The 21733-nt window shown below is 46.9% G+C and overlaps 1 protein-coding gene across 2 annotated transcripts; it reads right to left on the reverse strand.

Annotated features, from left to right (window-relative positions):
• On the reverse strand, window positions 1-21721 carry MUC13 (mucin 13, cell surface associated). 2 transcript variants are annotated; one of them, XM_067299325.1, is made up of 12 exons: window positions 17177-21721; window positions 16316-16369; window positions 13811-13930; window positions 12820-12926; window positions 11510-11568; window positions 10571-10719; window positions 9149-9237; window positions 7889-8028; window positions 6745-6782; window positions 4947-5034; window positions 3807-4011; window positions 1-2539 (listed from the first exon to the last, which is right to left on the reverse strand). In XM_067299325.1, exons 1-12 carry the CDS (start codon window positions 17427-17429, stop codon window positions 2489-2491), a joined length of 1353 nt encoding a protein of 450 aa, XP_067155426.1. In that variant the 5' UTR covers window positions 17430-21721; the 3' UTR covers window positions 1-2488. The 2 variants fall into 2 exon arrangements, with proteins under 2 accessions (XP_067155426.1, XP_067155425.1); XM_067299324.1 differs by having other exon boundaries at window positions 7889-8000; window positions 9149-9274.
• Between the last annotated feature and the right edge of the window lie 12 nt (window positions 21722-21733).

Raw genomic sequence — 21733 nt, forward strand, 5'->3', positions numbered from 1 at the left:
TACAGATAAATCTTTTTATTAGACTCAAGATAACCACAAGTTTTAGCCTTGAAAAGGAATGAGAAGGAGTTGACTGAACAAAGTAAAAGTCTATACTGAGCTTAAAGCCTTTTTGCCATTTGTCCTCTCTGTATCCCATCAGTTTTTCAGTTCCTCACCCCTTTGCAAACTCCCCAGAGCGCTCTCAGTGCCCAGGGCAGCCCCAAAGCTGTCTCTCTCCCCTCGGGGGCTGGATGCCGGCTGCCTCGGCCCTGGGGCTGGGGCTCTGCGCCGGGACGGGACGGGCAGACCCTCAGAGCTTTCCTCGCTTCGAACTCTGAGTCTGGCTTCTTTGGGAAGTATGAAAAGAGCGTTTAGAAGCAGCAGGCTTAAAAGTGAGAGAGGCGAAAAGGAAGTACTCATACTACCTAATACTGAGTGTAACAGCACCCATCTGGGCTCACAGTAGCATCCATTATACGCTGTCCCAGGGGTTATATAGAAAAGATCCAAAGACACCTGTGTGCTTCAAAGGTACAGTCCTACCCCAGCACTGAACAGTCAGAAGAAAAGTCAACAAAATATGACCAAATTTGTACCATCCTTTGAATAATCTATCCTAAGTGGCTAAATCCTGCTAGCTCACATGGAGTAAATGTCACACTGTACATGCTGAAATGCACCTAGCCGGCTCAGGGTGGCCAAGGCCACCAGAACCTGGTCTCCTGTGGACACCTACAAACAGCAGGCGCTGTTCAGCCAGGTGACAGCAGCGAAGGTGACCGAAGTAAACTGGAAAAAAGAAATTCTGCCAGTTAACATTGCAAAACCAGAAATACAACATAGAGAAACTGTCTATCACCAGTCTACTTCTAAAAGATGACTCAGTCAGACAGTTCCGAGAAAGCAGTGACTCTCTCTTTTACTAGAGATGCCACATGAGAAAGATCAGGACTGTTTAGTTCCTCATTTTCATCCTCATACCTGGCAGATGGGAGCTGGTTTTGATCACTGAGAGCACTGGAGGAATATGTCTGCATACACATCTTGGTAACCTCTAAAACCAAATGCAGTGATCTCTACTATGGACCCCACACTTTTGCCATTTAAGCTATTAGCAGTTAAGCTAAAAGACTTTTTTTTTTTTTCCCCTGATATCACAGAGAGTAGCTTGGCCAGCATTTTCAAAGGAGACCTAACTGCATTAACCACCCAGTTCCCACTGAAAATTATCATAGAAAATGGGTGCCAGCCCTACAACAGTAAGCATTTTAGTTTTATTAAGATTTAATAATATTTCTGATTGGCTCTTCTTAGTGACAGACAAGTGCTGAACCAACCAGTCTGTACACATTTGCATCTCAAGTCTGTACAAGTTTTAACATAAAGTAGTCCCTGAATTGATAAAAAAAACCCTTTGACCACTGGGCAGCAACATAAGAAAGGCTTGGAAATGAGAAACATTCACATTTAATAGGAAAAGTTAATCTGCACATAAAAAAAAAAAAAAAAACAGAAAACATAACACGAAATTAAACTATGCATTAGATGAAGTTAACCTATAAATATATGTACATATGTGGGCATATATATATATTATATACAAGAAATGCTAATGCTAGTCATTAGATAGTGTAAATGTACACTCAATTATACAGTAAAATATGGATCCTTTTTCAGAAGGATTGGGCCTGTATAATAAATGAAAAATAAAAAGAGCTGAGATGATTCCATCAAAACTTAAAGAGTGTAAAAGAAAAACACAATAATGCTTTGCTCAGCAGCTGAGAATGTAAAAGCAATCTAGTCATGCAAGATGGAGAACAATAGCGTTTGAAGATATTGCTCTTTGTCATTGTATTGGGAAGGAAGGTTTTGTATAAGGTCAGACAGAACCTTTATCTCGGACAACAAATGCCAGCAGAGATCTGAACTGAATGCTTTCAGATATGAAATATTGGGGGGGGTTGACAAGGGTAAAAGATGGTAACTGATACAGTAAAGAGAAGGAGGTTAGGTTCTCATAAAGATTAGTTTTGATCTTGTGGGGTTTTTGGCAATGTCCTAACTGCTCAAAGCTGTGCAGGTTGCCAGTGGCTGACATGGAGTACAAACAAAGTGCTGGGGCATCATATATTGGCATCATATATTGCCTGGACCTTCTTTGGGAAGAACTGAAAAACAACAGGATTTAAATCCTGGTATCTTGCCTGCACCCACTCTCTTGCCAATGACTAGGCCTCCTGAAGGAAGTCTAACATTTAGGCACGTTGGGTTTTTTTTTGAAGTCCCCTTCTCCTCCCTACCCTCTGTTTCATTTTTATTTTCACTTATTTCAGGGAGTTATTGACCATTATCTCCTCCCAGAAGTGGTCTTCATTTAGAAGATCTCCAGAGAATCTGGTGTTATGTCTCTGCTGCTGAAGTAACTGCATTAGTGAGAGGCTGTGAAACCCTTGGTCTGATTCGTTGTTGCAGTGGTCGTCCATCCTTCTACAGCTCTGGTCACTTAGTATCTGCGCTGCATCCTAAAGCCATTAGGCTCCTGTGTAGTTTCATACTAGAAAGAATCCGGACAGGAAAAGAAATAAGGAGTAGCTCTGGGTCAGAATGCCTCATTCTCAGAATAGCTCAGCATGTAACACCCTGCACGTGGTGGCCCTCCCTCCAAGTGACATCAGCCCTAATGGAAAACCAGATGTATTTTAAAGACAGATTTTCATCAGTGAAAAGTTGACGTCTTTGGAAAGTTAGAAAAGTCAAAATCCCTATGATTCTGATTAAGCAATTGATACCAAAAGTACATATATGCTTTTCCTCTTTTAATTGGCAGCTTTTTTAAAAGACCTTTTTTTTAAACAACATGTTTACTGTGTTGCTCCTATTTGGGGTTTAGGCCTCAACTCTGCAAAACACTTAAGTGTGTTGCAATTAAATAGATGTTCTTCACTAAACAGGAATAGTTTCTTGCTCTGCAGAGGTGGAGCTAAAATATCTTTAAAACAAGCTTTGAATGGGCAACATATGTCCTGTTTACTGGATGCATGCAGAACCCAGTGAATCACTCATGCCACAGTGTATCGGTTCTCAAGCCCCCTGCTCCTTCCGCAGCCCCCTTGCAGAGTACAAGGATAAAACATGGGCACTTTCGGAAGGGACCTTCCAGCCGATGGCATGGCTCTGCCGAACAGGCTCCCCTGTGCTCTAGCAATGCAATAGCTGTGCTTTTTCCAGGCGCTTTGCACCTTATGCAATGCTGCAACTGCAGAGGCCCTTGCTGTGAACCACACAGCCATGAAGGACAGTGGCAGAAGACACCAGCTCTTTGGGCAGCTGTGGCAGCTTAAATTGACCGTGAATCTTAGCATGAGGCTGCAACTGGGAGGTGCCACTGCAGTGCCTGCTGACACTACAAACTGGTTTAAAACAAGCACTGGTTTCAACAGCCCAGGATGTCGGCAGGGCCCCCTGTTTGCATGTGTGCCTGTGCCAAAGGATGTCTTCGGTCGGTGTGGATGAATGTCCCACGGCACAGCAGACCTCTGAGCAGCCAAACTGTTGCTTTGACCTTTGCTCTGCGCACTTCCCTCCCATGCCTCAAGCGTGGCTACTGGGGCATTAAAAAAATCTTCATGAGATGATTGCCAGTCTCTGTATTAGGGAATTTTTTTCAGCTGCAGCTACAGCTGTCTGTTTGCCTTTATACCACTTTGGCCTTATAGATCAAAGGAAGATGACCGGAGTGGAGTTTAGGATCCAGCAATGTCTCTGGCCCACCACACTACAGTTTGGGAACACATTTCCCTTAGTCCTCTGTGAATGCTTACCTCGTCATTGTAATCCCTCTCCAAAGCTTTACTGCTGCTCAAGCGATCCATCTCATAAGGGTTGCTTGATTGATATCCTGGGTTCGCATAGCCAGAAGTAGTCTGGACTCTGGGGAACATCCTGGTCTGTGTATTGCCAGAGTCTTCTGAATTTAAATATGCCGGTATCAGACTCTTCCTCTCTGAATCTTTTTTGTGTTTGGATCTTCAGAGGAAACAAAAGAAGAAAGGAGGCTTCAAAAGACCTTTTAGTGTGCCTTCCATATTCAGTTGCTCCCTCCCACCTTAATTTTCAATGCCCAGTCCCATTCTGAAATATGCAACAGAAAATTTTCTAGCATACCTATTGCAAAACCCCTTGTTATCAGTGACAGAGGGCAAAGCTTGGCATCTCTTATAGGGCTAAGCTGCTAGGAGAGACAGAGGGGGGACTTTGACCTCTTTCAACTAGTTCCTGGAGTGAAGGAGTTTCCTTGACCAACACCAGCTGTAACTGACTTTTCAGAGGAGGAAATGAGGCATTCGTTAGGTCCAGTTTAGACAAGTTGCCCTCCTGCCTGCAGCCAGAGCTCGGCACTCAGATGATGTGTGTGAACTGCCTGTGCTGACCACAAGCCCGTACCTCTCCCGCACGCTCAGCGCTGGCTTGTGCGCCTGCTGGTGAGCTGTGCCCGCTGCGGGAGGCCGTGCGGGAGCCTTCGCCTGAGCAGCACTGAGAGCAAAGGCAGAGGGGCTGCTTGAGTGTTCTGTCTTTCTTGTATGCGGAGAAGGGAGGAGGTGCAATGGCAACTGGGAATTAGCCAGTACACTGGGAATAATGAGCTGCAAAGAGATCCCTGGCTGGAAATGCCACCTATAATGAGCTGAGAGGGGCAGGATTAGGATCGATGGGGTCAGGTGTGTATTTGGAAAGCCTGGCTTGCGGCATTCAGGGTCTGATTCACAGCAAGAGAGTAAATACTTCTGTGGAGAGCACATGGGTCAAAACAAATCCTAACGGCAACATTACTTAATTAACTTGTGTGCCCAATCAGGCATGCAAGCACATTTACAATCCTGCCCCTCTCTCTAAGTTTCTGCTTAGTTCTCTAGGAAAATGCAGCAATGCCGCTTCTATTCAAAAGTCAGAAATACTCTTACCTTGCTGAAATGAAAATGGCTGCTATCACAAAACTCAAGATAATGGCTCCAAGCACTGTACCCACTATTATAAGGTTGAGTTCACTATCTGGAAAAAACAAAGAAAGAGTGATTGAAAATTCATGGCAAATATTGAAGACCAAGGCCTGTCTCTCCTCTTGCTATTAAAAAAAAAAAAAAGGCAAAAAAGAAAAGGGCGGAAGTGAAAATGCTTATTTCCTTTGTGAAGAAACTGCCAGGATAGTGTTTATAACCAGCAAAGGCCTTACCCTACCCTATAAGCCCTTCACGTACGTAGTTTTTCAGAGAAGCAGGTAAATGTTTCAATGCAGGACAGGGGCCTGCCATTGCAGAATACCTCGGTTGGATATTCCCTACACACGCCTCCTTCTGTGGTTCTTCCCTTTTCGCTACCTCATCTCTCTTCCTGGGCTGCATGAAGAAAACCTCATCCATGAAGGAGGAAAAGTAGCTAGTTGAGAAGAAATTAAAATTTGCACCTGCTCAACCTATTTCTATGTTTCTGATGATGGAAACAGGAAAAAAAACCTCACAACCTTCCCCGTTTCCCCCCTACAAAGTATCAAGGAAAAGCTAAATCATCCTAGAACAAGGTAGACAAAAATTAATTTCTTCCACTTTTTGTGCATGAGTTTGCCTGTGTATAAATTTCAAACCAGGTCTATGCTGGACATGCCACAAAGGGAAGACGGCATAACTTTATGGTTAAAGAACAAGTTACAGGGCATTAAGATTCCCAAAACTTTCTCAAGAAAAACATGTTTCATGGGATGAAAAACATCCTTCCTGTAAAACATTTACATCTGGCAATCTTCTCTGTGTTGCACTACAACTACCATTAGCCAATCTCCAAACTCTTTAGGCAAAAAAAATGAACACAGAAACAACAAAAAAATAAAACAGAAGAAAAAATCATTAAGATCTCATAGACATGGGGTTGCTAAACACACCTGTTAAAGACTGAAGCAGCATGAGAATTTGAAGGGCCACATAAAGTTATACCTTTTGCTTAGATAAAGCCAAAGGAGTTGTGAGACGTGAAGAACCACAAGTGCTTATTTTTCAGTCTGCCTTTGTCTGCACTGGATGTTCTGAGTTTAGGCACATGCAAACACAAGGGGGGAGGGGGTGGATGCCCTTTCCTAATCTGCACAATAGTGGAAAGTGGAACAGGTGCAGATAAGAGCTGTAAAACTGACTCAGAAAAGGGGAAAAAACTTTGGAAGGCCAGTCTCATTAGTCTCTCCAGACTAATACAATTATGAGATGACACAATCAGTGCCATCATTTCTGCACCAGAAGATAATACTAGATATTATGCAGTATTTGCAAGGTAAAGCACAAAAAAGAACCGATGGCTGGGCATTAAAGCAGAAACATTTCAAATGAGAGTAATTTACTGATGTTAAATAGGCAGGAGTAACTAATCCATTGGTGGTGCCAGGTTCAGCACTGCATGATATCTTCAGATGAGGACAAAATGCTTTTCTGTCAAATAACTTGTGTATGACTAAAAGCTATTGGGTTTAATGCAGGGGTCATTAGATGAAATGCTACTGTCTGCCTGAACATGGGATTTGAGTAGGATTTTTCCTTCGAGGCAGCAGTGGAATATCACTCATCCTTCTCTAACATCTTCCTGTCATCAGTATAAGATGGTGACACTGCTAAAGGCTGCTACTTGTTGTTTTTGTTATCTCAGGCTCTGCTCAGCAGGATAAACATTACCAAGATTTTTTCTGTGCAATAACGAAACATCAGAAATTCTTGTACTTACTGTTCTTACAGTTCTCTCCAGAGTAGCCCACTGCACAACTACATGAGAGTTAAAAAAGAAGGGAAAGAAAAGACAGACATTTAATGTCATTCAGCAGATGATCACAAAGCAATAGCATGTTTCTACGCTTTATGAACAATTTCTCTGCAAGGTGAGCTCCCCATGGGTTTCTTCTTTGATGCCATCTTAATACCAAATTGTTTTGTTTCTTTGCTAGAGGGAAACAATGGAGGAGCAGAAATTTCTGAGATTTTCAGTACAACTGGTGAGCTGGGCACTCAAAGTTTCAGGTTTTCAGCCTGAAATACTCTAAAAGCACCTAATTTCTCCAAAAGAACTAAGCCCTATACCTCTGAGCTGCTTGGAATTGCTACCCACTGGTGAAAAGCGCTGTCTTTGTCAGTGTCCTCAATAGAAGACCAGTAGGGGCTGACGGCTCTTCATCTTCCTCCCATACTAGTTTCTTACATTTACATTATACTGATTTTATGGTAAAAGTGGTTCTGTTCTGCATGTAGCAGCAACAACAACAAAAGGAGCTGAATTGACAGATGTGGGGAGTAAGGACCCTCTGTTGATCCATGGGAGCGCAGCACAACTGGTGACCTACTCAGCTCCACCAACAGAAAACACTGCTCTGTTCTGATCCTGACCTGACAGAAATGCCTGCAGAGGGAAAACCAGCAAGAAATAGTAGAGGACTGAAATTTATCAGGGAACAGAGTCCCGGCGGATATCAGTGGGAAACCTTCCATGGCTTTTAGGCAATTTTTGCTCTACTGTTTGTTGGATACTAGACGCTTCAGCATCCAAGTTGCCATGGATCAGTTACTCTGAGGGAATAGGTTATGTTCATGTGGGCAACCCACAAAGTAAGTGTGAGGTAGTCTATCCTCTTCATTGACTCACAGATGACCTTGGATCACCTTGACTTTCCTCTGAGGTGTTACTAGTGCGCATCAAGAGCTAATGTCAAGTAGATGAAATGCCATAACTTGTGACACCATGGGAATTTGTCCATGTGCTGACCACCTTAGCCACCTCTCTGGCACAGCTTCAGGCTGTTCGTCTAGAGATTCACCCTCTTTTAGATGTTCTTCTCCCCTATCTTTGCCTATAACATAGGAAGAAGCTGAGTACTCACGGTACACATCTGTTGTCCTTCATTTCAAAGTTGGTCAAACATTTGCACGTTGGAATCCCACTTTCTTTTGCACAGTACTTGTTGCTGGTTACAGAACATTCACTGTTGCAATCTGCATTTTCAGAGGGAAAAAATACAGACTGAACTGAAGGTAACCCTGAAAAATCAACAGTGGAGAACACTATCTTGGGAGTATTTCTGTTTTCTAATGATGCTATAAAACCTGGGACAATTCAACTTATTTTTCATTGCGCTGTAAACACACACGACTTTTTTGTGCTTAAAAGCAACAAAATGGCCTTTTTAGGGTTACACCTACATAGAACAGAAACTGAACTATCAGAGCACAAAATCAGAAGTAAGCAGTCGTTCAAATGACTCAGTTTCATAGCTTGAAATGGAAATCTAGCTAGGCTGCTTCTTACAGTGGGCAACCCAATGCCCTGCAGTCTGTTACCACAGCAGATGATTTATATTGCAAATGATCTGAAACTGGGTCAGATTTAGACAGGTGAGATGCCATGAAGGCCTGCATCTCACATCTCACTGGCCTTTATTGTAATCAGTTCTCATGATTTTATCCTGAGTGTTTGCAGTATTTATCATTTTTCTTAAAATCTCATACCTTAGGCTTTTCTATGGTGTGAGAATTGTAGTTTTCATAGCAAGAAAGTAAGGTACATGTCAGGGTTGTGGAGGATAGTTACAAAATATAAACAGAGGGCTCTCTAAAAGATTTTAAACTAACCTAAAAATCACATAACTCATACACACTGCAAAAATTTGTCAAAATGCAGGTAACGCAACAATCCCAGAAGAATCAGCAATGGACAGTGCTTTGTTTAACAGATCGTTGTGCTGCACCCAGACTTCCACCCCTGTCTTCAGGTAACATGTGGAGCTTATTTCCAAAATATGTCCTAGCAGAGAAGGCTGTAGGATTCAGTTGGTTCCACTCATTATCCATTTAGGTTTCAGTTCTTACCCAGAATTTAACAATGCATTTAAATACTTACCTACCAATTTCAGTGGTAATTTTCACAGGCTTTAGTGATTTATTCTATTGGCATAGAATTAAGGATGTGTTGAAAGTGAAAGGCAAGTATGTCTTTCTATGGCTTGCTTAATAAGACAGATATTCCCTGGTTTTTAGAGTTACGTGAGCTCAGCACATCTGAGAGACCCCCTTACCAAAATGGGACTGAGACAGGGCATAACCATGTCAGCCTTCCAGGAGCAGTAATGTAGTGAAGTTCTTACCTGAACAAGAACGGTCATCCCAAGCTGTCTTTGAGTAATTACTTTTGCACGTGCATTCTGGATACATAGCTTCCTCACAGACTGTGGTTCTGAGATCGCATTGAAAAACAGCACAATAGGTTGCAGCTTTAAAAGAGAAACAGTCAGGAAGCAAACCTTATTACTAATAATATCCTTTCATAGGAAGCAGGTCACTTGGTCAGCAAATCATAAAACAATTATTTAGTAATTCTGAAAAAAAAACTTTTAAGCCCTTTTTTGGACATCTGTACTTCAGGCATTTTGAGCACCTCTTTCTTTTCCCTTGCTCTTTCCCATTAGCATTTTGCACAACTGACCCAGATCTCACCAAGCTCTGCACAGATAATAAAAGGTTATGGGCATGCAGCTTGTTGCATGAGAAACAGTAGCATGCTGTTTGCTGAGCAGGTTGCTCATCACAGATACATGAGCCAGTAACACCCACTTCCCACACAGACGCGGCAATGGTTTACAAAGTGTGGCAGATGGCATGCAGCGAAGGGCTGTGATTGCTGTGGTCCTTTGTGAGCTGTCATTTTTTTTCTGTTTCCCCCTCACATTTAGGACTAGGACACAGAAAATGTCATGGGCTGAGGTGGATACAGTCACCTCAGAGGCCAAACTCAGCATATAAGCCATGAACCGGACTTCTTTAATTATTAGCTTGTCTTTTTCTAAAGCTAAATACAAAATAGGAACATTTTAAACAAAAAGTGAGAAAAAAATCCTTATTTTATTTACAAAACATTTTCTAAGTATTACACTTTTTAGTAATACAACCCTTTACTGGCTTAGACCAATGAGTCACTTAGCTCAGTACCTAATCACTGAGGCCTCATTTCTGGAAAGTATTTATATGTGTACATCCCTCAGGCTGACTGAAGAAAGCACTGGAGCACACACTTCTCTGTTTTCCTACATAAGAATGCCTAGATATAGTCTATCATCTCAGATACTTGATAAAGCACAAGAAAGAATATCCTGGTCAATTATGGAAGAAGCAAAGTCTAAAGAAAGTTTCATCCAGTTTTGCCAGTAAAACACTGGCTTATTCTCAGAAGCACAATATATCTCTGTATATATTTTGGCCTGTTTCCCCGGTCACTTAACACGCAGCAGGTTAAAACCAACATGCCATTACTTATTTGAGAATAAGTATTTTCCATCTTTTTTTCTACACAGAAAGTAGAAAGCCTTAATAAGACAAAAAAAAAAAAAAAAAAGCCCAGCAATGAATGGCTGAGTTTTCAAAATTGCCTAAGATTGAACCTCTGATTATTAAAATCAACAGGGCTTATGCTTTTAAGGGCTTTGCTGCACACAGAAATGTTCTAACCAGCTTTGACGATAGGAACCTCTGCTCCTAGCAACTGCTTACTTCTACGCTGAGGAATTACATACCTCTGTATGCAGTGATATACTTTGAATCTTCTGCTGCTTTATTTATTTTTGAAGCAACTGTTTCATTTGTTACAGCTGAGTTCTCTGCAAAGAGGTTCATCAGTGTTATGCTCATTGAAGTATCCACTGACCTGCTATTTTGTAAAAGTCTGAAAAGTACAGATAATGTCATTTTAAAGTCTCATATAGTCCATATGGTAGCAAGCTAGATGCAAAGACAACAGAAGATTTCTGCCAAATCTCCCTCTCTCCCCTAACTTCTTTCATCCCACAATGTAGGTAGTTACTAAGACACCTGAAAATGAGTTCAAGCTCAAGAATCCATTAGTGGCCATCTTCCTGGTAGATGAAGATGTAAATGGATAGCTGGTAGGTAAAGGTTGTTGGGTTTGATGCTAACAACATCACTCCCTTGTGCGCCGTTGGCATGAAACTGGTGGGTTTTTACTGGGCCAGCCTCAGGCCAGCTGCTGTGAGGAGCACCTCATCTGTTAGACCCCAACTTCATGCTCACACCAGGCTGTGGTGTCTCCCAGGCCTGACTGGGAGAGTCCATCCTGAAGCGTGGTGATGATAACTCAGGGTATGACTGCAGTGAAGTCAAAGGGTCTGATTGCCTTGTAGAAGTTAACTTCAAGCTAGCTGGATCAGGTTCTGAGAGCAACCTCCCTGATGACAGGGAGCAAAGCAGGGGCTGCCTTGCTCCTCAGCTGAACTCCATGCTGCTGGGATATGCACACAAATACCTTTAAGTGGTATTGCTGAAACTTTAAAAATATCCCCAAAAAGCCTCATTTAACAGGAGCCACACTGAACCAAGCTCATCCCATATCCTTCCTTGAGCCGAGTACTCCACAGGAAACTGATTAACATGGGATGTGCAGGAAGGACACAAAACAGCTTCACACACTGTGCAAAAAACCCAACTGGCAAACTTACTGAATTCCCACGATTACAGTCTGTCCAAAGCTTGTCTCATCTCTGAAAGCATTCGTAAACTATAAAAGATAAATGATTTGGAATTATGGTTGGGCAGGAACATAGACTGAAATCACATGAAATACTGAGACCTCAATCCTAAGGGAAAGACCTAGACCATGCTACTACAGGCACAAATAAAGTGAGGTGACTGGTCACATCTGCTGTGTGAGACATTGCAGGAGCAGAGGAGCTGTGGGGTATAAAACAGGAAACACGGGAGAGCAGTGGGGGAGTGGGGAGACATGAATCAAACAAACGTCACGCGGTGCGTGAGGGTTGACCAGCTGGTGAGCTAGAGGTACTCCCTCACCGACTCACCTCTCAGGAGGAGGCCAGTGGGTTAGTACTGCAGATCATTTACTTCTGTAGCTATGTCACAAAACAATGTAAGACACAAAAATGTAGGAAAATATTTTTTAAACATTCTGGAGGGGGACATTTTTTGGTTACTTTTCCCCAAAAAAATCATAGAAAGTAATATAATAACATGAAGAATTTGATAACTATTTTGATGACTTTTGCTTAATATTTGGCAAATATTTTCTCACCAGTTCTCTGGTCAAGGGAGATATCTCTCCTTCCTCACTTCCAGAAAATGACATAAAATCCATGGTCTCAGCATGGCAGTATAAATTTATCAATTAGTCCTGCTTCTCAGGAAATCCATTACAAAACCTCATCTATAATCGCAGCACACTCAAGGTGTGTAATATCCTTTTCATTAATAGCATTAAAATACTAATACTAGTATGCTTATGGAAGAGGCTTATTATTTAGGTATTTAGACACAGCTGTTCTGAAACACTTGTGCTGTATGGAAACAATAGCTTTCTCTAAAAAAAATGTTTTTTATTTTTACTCATACCACTGAGTGTTATGTAGCCCTCAGCAAACAGCAGAGATTGGAAACTAAATGGGCTGGATCACTGCTCAGCCTCATGGTTGCTGGGAGGGAATGGTGAAAGATGGGAAGCAATATATGCGAGATCTTCCCAGAACACAAGCGACACTACAAATGCAGATATTACCTGATCTCAGACACATCCCTTCATTTCATTAAGAGCCATGCATGTATTCATCTGAGGGCAAAATTCAGCTCTTGTATGAATAGGTTTAAACTAGTGCGAAGCATTCTTTGAAGGAAGTAGTTTCCTCAAGTGAAACTATCTTAGGCTCCACTTTAAAGGCAGCATGTATCCCCTCTGTCTGCATCACATTCAGGAGAGCATTAAATATACATGAAAGGTTTAAAAAATAAAGCCACTCACAAATGTTGTTACATTGAGGAACACTTCTGTGTACTCCGTGGAGTTTACCAGTTCAATGCTAGAACTGTAAGACTGCTGCAGTGTAATGAGCCCTGGGAATATTAATCCTGCAATGAGAACAAAGGATATTAAGCAATTAGAAAGCATTTAAGGAAGCAGAGTTTCACCTTGGGGTTTTCCAGGCTTCAGAGATGAAAAGATACAGCACAGAGATCAATCTTTGCTAATTTTCATATGGACAAATAGTATGTACATTCCTGCCTGCCACCTGGGAAGCAGGCAGGATCCTGGACCCAACCAAACTGGCCTGGTTATGCAGCTTGAATAATGCTAAATTGTAAGCATGGTCTGAAGCTAACAAATGACTTTGCTCATCTACAGTGTTACAGCATTTAGTGGGACAGATATTTGTATTAAGGACTCTAAACCTGCAGCCGCAGTCATTAATCAGCTGACATGGTTTAGCATTTCTGAGGAAGTAATTCAGTGTCTACCTCCTTCTTTAGGCTCACAAGTAAATTTGAGAATCATGCCTGCTGGCACTTAAATAAGAGGCCCCATTTCCATGCATACTTGCCCCTCAGCAGTTCCTCAGAAATGCACTTCAACAACACTGTGATGAGTGGGTGGCAGTAGGGAAAACCAAGCCAGTTGTTCAGAGGTCAACAAGGGTTTGGGTTTTGTAAAATCTTGACCATAACTATTGATGTCGGGTTTACACTAGGATTTCTTTCTCCTTTTCACATACTTTAATCTCCAGGGAATACACCTTCTTTTTCTAGCACATTAACCTCTTTGGCTGCAATACTGTTTTGTGAGATAATAATCTAGGTCGCTGTAGCAGTGGCAGGCTGCAGAGCAAGCATTATTCAGCAGTCACTTTCCCAGACTGGTTATGTTTTCAGTTATAATGTGAGAACAAGGGATATGGGAGGAAAAACTCTCCTGAGCAGTTATGTGAAGTAACAGAAATCACCCTTCTGCAACTCACCTTTGTGACAATCCATGTTTTTATGGTAGAATCCATATGGGCACAGGCAAGTGTAATTGTGATATAGAGCAACACATTTAGCCGCATTATTTCCACATGGTTTTGAACTACAGATGTCCCCTGATACAAAGATGAAAGATATTGACATCAGGATTTATATGAAATTACTCTAGTTAGCAGATGTAGTCTATTATATAGTCCATATAGCTTTTTTAAAGGAAACTACCAAATACATTTTGTAGAGTATAGATACAATTAAACATTGCATTGATATGTCTTGTTTGTTTAATGTCTACAGTAACTGTTTTCCCTACACAACCCAGCAAGATATTACAGTGAGGATGCAGAATAAGGTTGAAATCAATTTTCTATCATACTGACCATTCACAATCTAAGTCTACTTAGTACAGCTAAAACCAAAACAATAAAAAAATTTGTATTGAGGGTTGCTAAAATCAGTGACAGATAAAGTTAGAAAATGGCAAACTACAATAGGCCGTGCATCTTCAATCCTGCACTGCTACGTCCCTGCCTTATTATAATATAGTGTCATGGTAGGGGACTTTACTGCGGGCACATTAATAAAATGAAGGCTCCCAAGCTAATTATCACTGTATATGTGCCTCAGTATGTGTCAGAGCACAGCTGCTGCTGCTAAGAAATTTTGCTGACAGCTGTCACCATAATATGACTATTAACTGGCAGCTACAGCCATGTTTCTATAGCAGCATAGCATTGCACTGTGCAGATTTGAGCCGACTGGTGCCTTCCACTTACTTGCTGGAGTTGTTGCTGAAGCTGAGATCATGCTCCTTCGTGGAAAAGGGAAAATGACTTAAAATGGCAGCCCTGCTTAGCGCCATGGGCTATGCTGAGGCGGTGGTGTAAACCTTCCTTCTCAAACCTGCTTCTGCCTTGCTCCATCCTCCAGACAGTGCCTTGCCCTTATTCCCAGCAACTTGCTGCTCAGTATGACTTATGCTGCATGCCTGTCTGTGGTATCTCTTCTCTTGCAGCCATCCTCTCCCCTTGATTTGCCCTCTCCCTGCAAATTTTCTCTGTCAGAAGGCTCTGCAGGCACCTCACATCTCTCTCTCTCTCTCCCCAAAAGTCAAGCTGGTCATTGCTACCCCAAGGACAGGATGAGGTTCTTATTTCTGCCCTCAGAGCATCTTCAGTGCATCCACAGCATCCTGCAGTTTATGCCTCTGCCTTGAACTAAAAGAACTTCACTTCTCCTCCAACATATTTAAACACTTGAAATATTAGTAGTGCTAAAGGAAAAATTTCTGATAAACCTTTTCCCCAGAAATAAGATTTTGCGAGGCAGCTAGCCTGGAAAGATGCACAGCAATAAGCAAGAGAAAAATTAGAAAGATGTGCTAGCAAATCCAAAGGGGGGGGGGGGGGGGAAAAAAAGATGTGGGGAGCAGCAGGATACTAGAATAATCACAATCATTTTGTAAATAGATTTAATTTCTATAGGATATACTCTTTGCTTTAAATGGTTGTTGGTATACTTTTTTTCTAAGTAATTTTAAGTTACATAAGTATTTATAAGTAATTTTAAGTATTTATGTAATATATATAAGTAATTTAATTAGTTTATAAGCAATTATAACTTATATTTTTATATCTTAAAAATGGGATGGTAATTATAGCTCTCTTTCCAACACACAAAATTTGGCATTCACCCTGCCCAGTTTCTTTCATTTAACTCTCCAGATATGTTCTCACAGGTGGGGAAGAGATCCTTTGTGCAATGAGAAAAAACATACTAACTCTTTTTCATCCGAAATAGAACAGGTTTTTAAGACAGCTATTTATCAAAATAAGCAGGAGAGAGCAAAAAATTCAGAAAATATTGGAGTTCTCTATTACATGTTTTGAAATTGTACACTGCATGTATCTATTAGAGAAAATTCCCCAATCCACTGTAAAATACATAAACTATGCTGAAACAATTCTCCTAGAGTTAGAACATATCTGCACAAGGAATATTCAGAATGTCCAGTCCCAGAACAGACTTTCTGAATATGTTTTTCTTAATTGATGAAGAAAAATAGTAAGAGATAATGTAAAAAGGACAGTTCCTGAAAAAAGGTAACACAATCTTAACATGCTAAGGTAAGAGACAGCCATTCTTTAAAATTATCTTAGAAAATAATTAAGGGAGTCCAATGGGCTAGCAGACTTGTGTCCAGATATTGGCTTTCCAGAAGCCCTACAAAAGGCTAATTAGAGTCCCAGAGAAAAAGACTACAACCCGGAAGGGAGCAGGCTGGTGAAATCTTGCCCAAAATATTCCCCAAGGCAAGGAGGAAGAGGGGAAAGAGAGGACGGGGGACAAGAGATATAGACTTAACCAGGGGTTCCGTGACTCCAAGGTGACAGAAATAAAGGGAAGAAAGAAAGGAGGAGTAGTCCCTGCATTTCAGCATGTAAAGACTAGGAAGCCTTAAACGCTGATTATCAGTAGGAGCCTACAGGCGTGTTTCTCCTTACCAGGAATTGGTGATGCTGTAGGTGAGGAAGTGTTTGTCGTTGCAGTTGTGTTGTCTGTTGGAGGGAAAAGAAGAGACATGGTAGCCCTGCTCGGGATTGTGTGGAGGAAAAGGCCTGGGCAACCGCTGTGTGTACAGGACAACTGCTGAGCAGGTGAGCAGGGCACCGGAGTGGAGCGGAGCGACCACAGCCCCGGGCCTCCTTGCCCTGCCTTTCGCCTGGCTCCAGACCCACTGCCTCTATGGGCTGCTGTCTCCATGGCCCCCCGTCCCTGAAGTCCCGGGCCTTCAGCTCCTGCACCACAAGGACACTTTGTGTGCCCCCTCAACAACTCCGCTCGCTGGCCATGGCATGCTCAGTCACCAGCGCACCCGTGTCTCTCGGCAGCAGAACTCCCTCCCTCCGCCCGCCTAAGGCAGCACCGCACGGCTGTGCTGGCTGCCCGAGCAGTGCCAAGGGCACCGCCTCAGCCTTCACACAGGCTCCCCCATGATGGGCCGCTCGCCGGCGTCATTTGGGGAAAGAGAAAGCAGGGAGCGTTTCGCATGGCAGGCTTGTGCGACATGAGTGTGAGGGCCTGGGGTCTGTGCCTGGAGGCCGAGACCCCAACCGGGAAGCAACCGGGCTGCTGAAATCCTGCCCAACACGTTCCCCTGGCAGCAAAGGCCAGTGGGAAAAGGGAGGGAGGACAGGGGAGGAGATGCAGCCTCAGTCTGGGGCTCCTCATCTCCACGGGGAGAGAAAGTTGGGAAAGCCAGAGCAGGGGAACGCTCCCAGACTTGGAGGGCTCGAGATCTCCGCAGACTCGGCCACCCCAAGCCAGTCTCACAAGGGGCTGCCGGAGGGCACCTCTCTCCTTACCTGGAGCTGCTGTAGGTGAGGAAGTGTTTGTCGTTGCAGTTGTGTTGTCTGTTGGAGGGAAAAGAAGAGACATGGTAGCCCTGCTCGGGATTGTGTGGAGGAAAAGGCCTGGGCAACCGCTGTGTGTACAGGACAACTGCTGAGCAGGTGAGCAGGGCACCGGAGTGGAGCGGAGCGACCACAGCCCCGGGCCTCCTTGCCCTGCCTTTCGCCTGGCTCCAGACCCACTGCCTCTATGGGCTGCTGTCTCCATGGCCCCCCGTCCCTGAAGTCCCGGGCCTTCAGCTCCTGCACCACAAGGACACTTTGTGTGCCCCCTCAACAACTCCGCTCGCTGGCCGTGGCATGCTCAGTCACCAGCGCACCCGTGTCTCTCGGCAGCAGAACTCCCTCCCTCCGCCCGCCTAAGGCAGCACCGCACGGCTGTGCTGGCTGCCCGAGCAGTGCCAAGGGCACCGCCTCAGCCTTCACACAAGCTCCCCCATGATGGGCCGCTCGCCGGCGTCATTTGGGGAAAGAGAAAGCAGGGAGCGTTTCGCATGGCAGGCTTGTGCGACATGAGTGTGAGGGCCTGGGGTCTGTGCCTGGAGGCCGAGACCCCAACCGGGAAGCAACCGGGCTGCTGAAATCCTGCCCAACACGTTCCCCTGGCAGCAAAGGCCAGTGGGCAAAGGGAGGGAGGACAGGGGAGGAGATGCAGCCTCAGTCTGGGGCTCCTCGTCTCCACGGGGAGAGAAAGTTGGGAAAGCCAGAGCAGGGGAACGCTCCCAGACTTGGAGGGCTCGAGATCTCCGCAGACTCGGCCACCCCAAGCCAGTCTCACAAGGGGCTGCCGGAGGGCACCTCTCTCCTTACCTGGAGCTGCTGTAGGTGAGGAAGTGTTTGTCGTTGCAGTTGTGTTGTCTGTTGGAGGGAAAAGAAGAGACATGGTAGCCCTGCTCGGGATTGTGTGGAGGAAAAGGCCTGGGCAACCGCTGTGTGTACAGGACAACTGCTGAGCAGGTGAGCAGGGCACCGGAGTGGAGCGGAGCGACCACAGCCCCGGGCCTCCTTGCCCTGCCTTTCGCCTGGCTCCAGACCCACTGCCTCTATGGGCTGCTGTCTCCATGGCCCCCCGTCCCTGAAGTCCCGGGCCTTCAGCTCCTGCACCACAAGGACACTTTGTGTGCCCCCTCAACAACTCCGCTCGCTGGCCGTGGCATGCTCAGTCACCAGCGCACCCGTGTCTCTCGGCAGCAGAACTCCCTCCCTCCGCCCGCCTAAGGCAGCACCGCACGGCTGTGCTGGCTGCCCGAGCAGTGCCAAGGGCACCGCCTCAGCCTTCACACAAGCTCCCCCATGATGGGCCGCTCGCCGGCGTCATTTGGGGAAAGAGAAAGCAGGGAGCGTTTCGCATGGCAGGCTTGTGCGACATGAGTGTGAGGGCCTGGGGTCTGTGCCTGGAGGCCGAGACCCCAACCGGGAAGCAACCGGGCTGCTGAAATCCTGCCCAACACGTTCCCCTGGCAGCAAAGGCCAGTGGGAAAAGGGAGGGAGGACAGGGGAGGAGATGCAGCCTCAGTCTGGGGCTCCTCGTCTCCACGGGGAGAGAAAGTTGGGAAAGCCAGAGCAGGGGAACGCTCCCAGACTTGGAGGGCTCGAGATCTCCGCAGACTCGGCCACCCCAAGCCAGTCTCACAAGGGGCTGCCGGAGGGCACCTCTCTCCTTACCTGGAGCTGCTGTAGGTGAGGAAGTGTTTGTCGTTGCAGTTGTGTTGTCTGTTGGAGGGAAAAGAAGAGACATGGTAGCCCTGCTCGGGATTGTGTGGAGGAAAAGGCCTGGGCAACCGCTGTGTGTACAGGACAACTGCTGAGCAGGTGAGCAGGGCACCGGAGTGGAGCGGAGCGACCACAGCCCCGGGCCTCCTTGCCCTGCCTTTCGCCTGGCTCCAGACCCACTGCCTCTATGGGCTGCTGTCTCCATGGCCCCCCGTCCCTGAAGTCCCGGGCCTTCAGCTCCTGCACCACAAGGACACTTTGTGTGCCCCCTCAACAACTCCGCTCGCTGGCCGTGGCATGCTCAGTCACCAGCGCACCCGTGTCTCTCGGCAGCAGAACTCCCTCCCTCCGCCCGCCTAAGGCAGCACCGCACGGCTGTGCTGGCTGCCCGAGCAGTGCCAAGGGCACCGCCTCAGCCTTCACACAAGCTCCCCCATGATGGGCCGCTCGCCGGCGTCATTTGGGGAAAGAGAAAGCAGGGAGCGTTTCGCATGGCAGGCTTGTGCGACATGAGTGTGAGGGCCTGGGGTCTGTGCCTGGAGGCCGAGACCCCAACCGGGAAGCAACCGGGCTGCTGAAATCCTGCCCAACACGTTCCCCTGGCAGCAAAGGCCAGTGGGCAAAGGGAGGGAGGACAGGGGAGGAGATGCAGCCTCAGTCTGGGGCTCCTCGTCTCCACGGGGAGAGAAAGTTGGGAAAGCCAGAGCAGGGGAACGCTCCCAGACTTGGAGGGCTCGAGATCTCCGCAGACTCGGCCACCCCAAGCCAGTCTCACAAGGGGCTGCCGGAGGGCACCTCTCTCCTTACCTGGAGCTGCTGTAGGTGAGGAAGTGTTTGTCGTTGCAGTTGTGTTGTCTGTTGGAGGGAAAAGAAGAGACATGGTAGCCCTGCTCGGGATTGTGTGGAGGAAAAGGCCTGGGCAACCGCTGTGTGTACAGGACAACTGCTGAGCAGGTGAGCAGGGCACCGGAGTGGAGCGGAGCGACCACAGCCCCGGGCCTCCTTGCCCTGCCTTTCGCCTGGCTCCAGACCCACTGCCTCTATGGGCTGCTGTCTCCATGGCCCCCCGTCCCTGAAGTCCCGGGCCTTCAGCTCCTGCACCACAAGGACACTTTGTGTGCCCCCTCAACAACTCCGCTCGCTGGCCGTGGCATGCTCAGTCACCAGCGCACCCGTGTCTCTCGGCAGCAGAACTCCCTCCCTCCGCCCGCCTAAGGCAGCACCGCACGGCTGTGCTGGCTGCCCGAGCAGTGCCAAGGGCACCGCCTCAGCCTTCACACAAGCTCCCCCATGATGGGCCGCTCGCCGGCGTCATTTGGGGAAAGAGAAAGCAGGGAGCGTTTCGCATGGCAGGCTTGTGCGACATGAGTGTGAGGGCCTGGGGTCTGTGCCTGGAGGCCGAGACCCCAACCGGGAAGCAACCGGGCTGCTGAAATCCTGCCCAACACGTTCCCCTGGCAGCAAAGGCCAGTGGGAAAAGGGAGGGAGGACAGGGGAGGAGATGCAGCCTCAGTCTGGGGCTCCTCGTCTCCACGGGGAGAGAAAGTTGGGAAAGCCAGAGCAGGGGAACGCTCCCAGACTTGGAGGGCTCGAGATCTCCGCAGACTCGGCCACCCCAAGCCAGTCTCACAAGGGGCTGCCGGAGGGCACCTCTCTCCTTACCTGGAGCTGCTGTAGGTGAGGAAGTGTTTGTCGTTGCAGTTGTGTTGTCTGTTGGAGGGAAAAGAAGAGACATGGTAGCCCTGCTCGGGATTGTGTGGAGGAAAAGGCCTGGGCAACCGCTGTGTGTACAGGACAACTGCTGAGCAGGTGAGCAGGGCACCGGAGTGGAGCGGAGCGACCACAGCCCCGGGCCTCCTTGCCCTGCCTTTCGCCTGGCTCCAGACCCACTGCCTCTATGGGCTGCTGTCTCCATGGCCCCCCGTCCCTGAAGTCCCGGGCCTTCAGCTCCTGCACCACAAGGACACTTTGTGTGCCCCCTCAACAACTCCGCTCGCTGGCCGTGGCATGCTCAGTCACCAGCGCACCCGTGTCTCTCGGCAGCAGAACTCCCTCCCTCCGCCCGCCTAAGGCAGCACCGCACGGCTGTGCTGGCTGCCCGAGCAGTGCCAAGGGCACCGCCTCAGCCTTCACACAAGCTCCCCCATGATGGGCCGCTCGCCGGCGTCATTTGGGGAAAGAGAAAGCAGGGAGCGTTTCGCATGGCAGGCTTGTGCGACATGAGTGTGAGGGCCTGGGGTCTGTGCCTGGAGGCCGAGACCCCAACCGGGAAGCAACCGGGCTGCTGAAATCCTGCCCAACACGTTCCCCTGGCAGCAAAGGCCAGTGGGCAAAGGGAGGGAGGACAGGGGAGGAGATGCAGCCTCAGTCTGGGGCTCCTCGTCTCCACGGGGAGAGAAAGTTGGGAAAGCCAGAGCAGGGGAACGCTCCCAGACTTGGAGGGCTCGAGATCTCCGCAGACTCGGCCACCCCAAGCCAGTCTCACAAGGGGCTGCCGGAGGGCACCTCTCTCCTTACCTGGAGCTGCTGTAGGTGAGGAAGTGTTTGTCGTTGCAGTTGTGTTGTCTGTTGGAGGGAAAAGAAGAGACATGGTAGCCCTGCTCGGGATTGTGTGGAGGAAAAGGCCTGGGCAACCGCTGTGTGTACAGGACAACTGCTGAGCAGGTGAGCAGGGCACCGGAGTGGAGCGGAGCGACCACAGCCCCGGGCCTCCTTGCCCTGCCTTTCGCCTGGCTCCAGACCCACTGCCTCTATGGGCTGCTGTCTCCATGGCCCCCCGTCCCTGAAGTCCCGGGCCTT

This window comes from Apteryx mantelli, chromosome 6 (assembly GCF_036417845.1).
Source record: "Apteryx mantelli isolate bAptMan1 chromosome 6, bAptMan1.hap1, whole genome shotgun sequence".
Taxonomy (NCBI): Eukaryota; Metazoa; Chordata; class Aves; order Apterygiformes; family Apterygidae; genus Apteryx; species Apteryx mantelli.

Coding starts and splice junctions, on each gene's coding strand:
- MUC13 (XM_067299324.1), bottom strand. CDS start 17,429: ATGGAGACAGCAGCCCATAGAGGCAGTGGGTCTGGAGCCAGGCGAAAG. Junction 10,720..11,509: donor ACTGTAATCGTGGGAATTCA/GTAAGTTTGCCA, acceptor TGTACTTTTCAG/ACTTTTACAAAATAGCAGGT. Junction 2,540..3,806: donor AGAGGGATTACAATGACGAG/GTAAGCATTCAC, acceptor GATTCTTTCTAG/TATGAAACTACACAGGAGCC.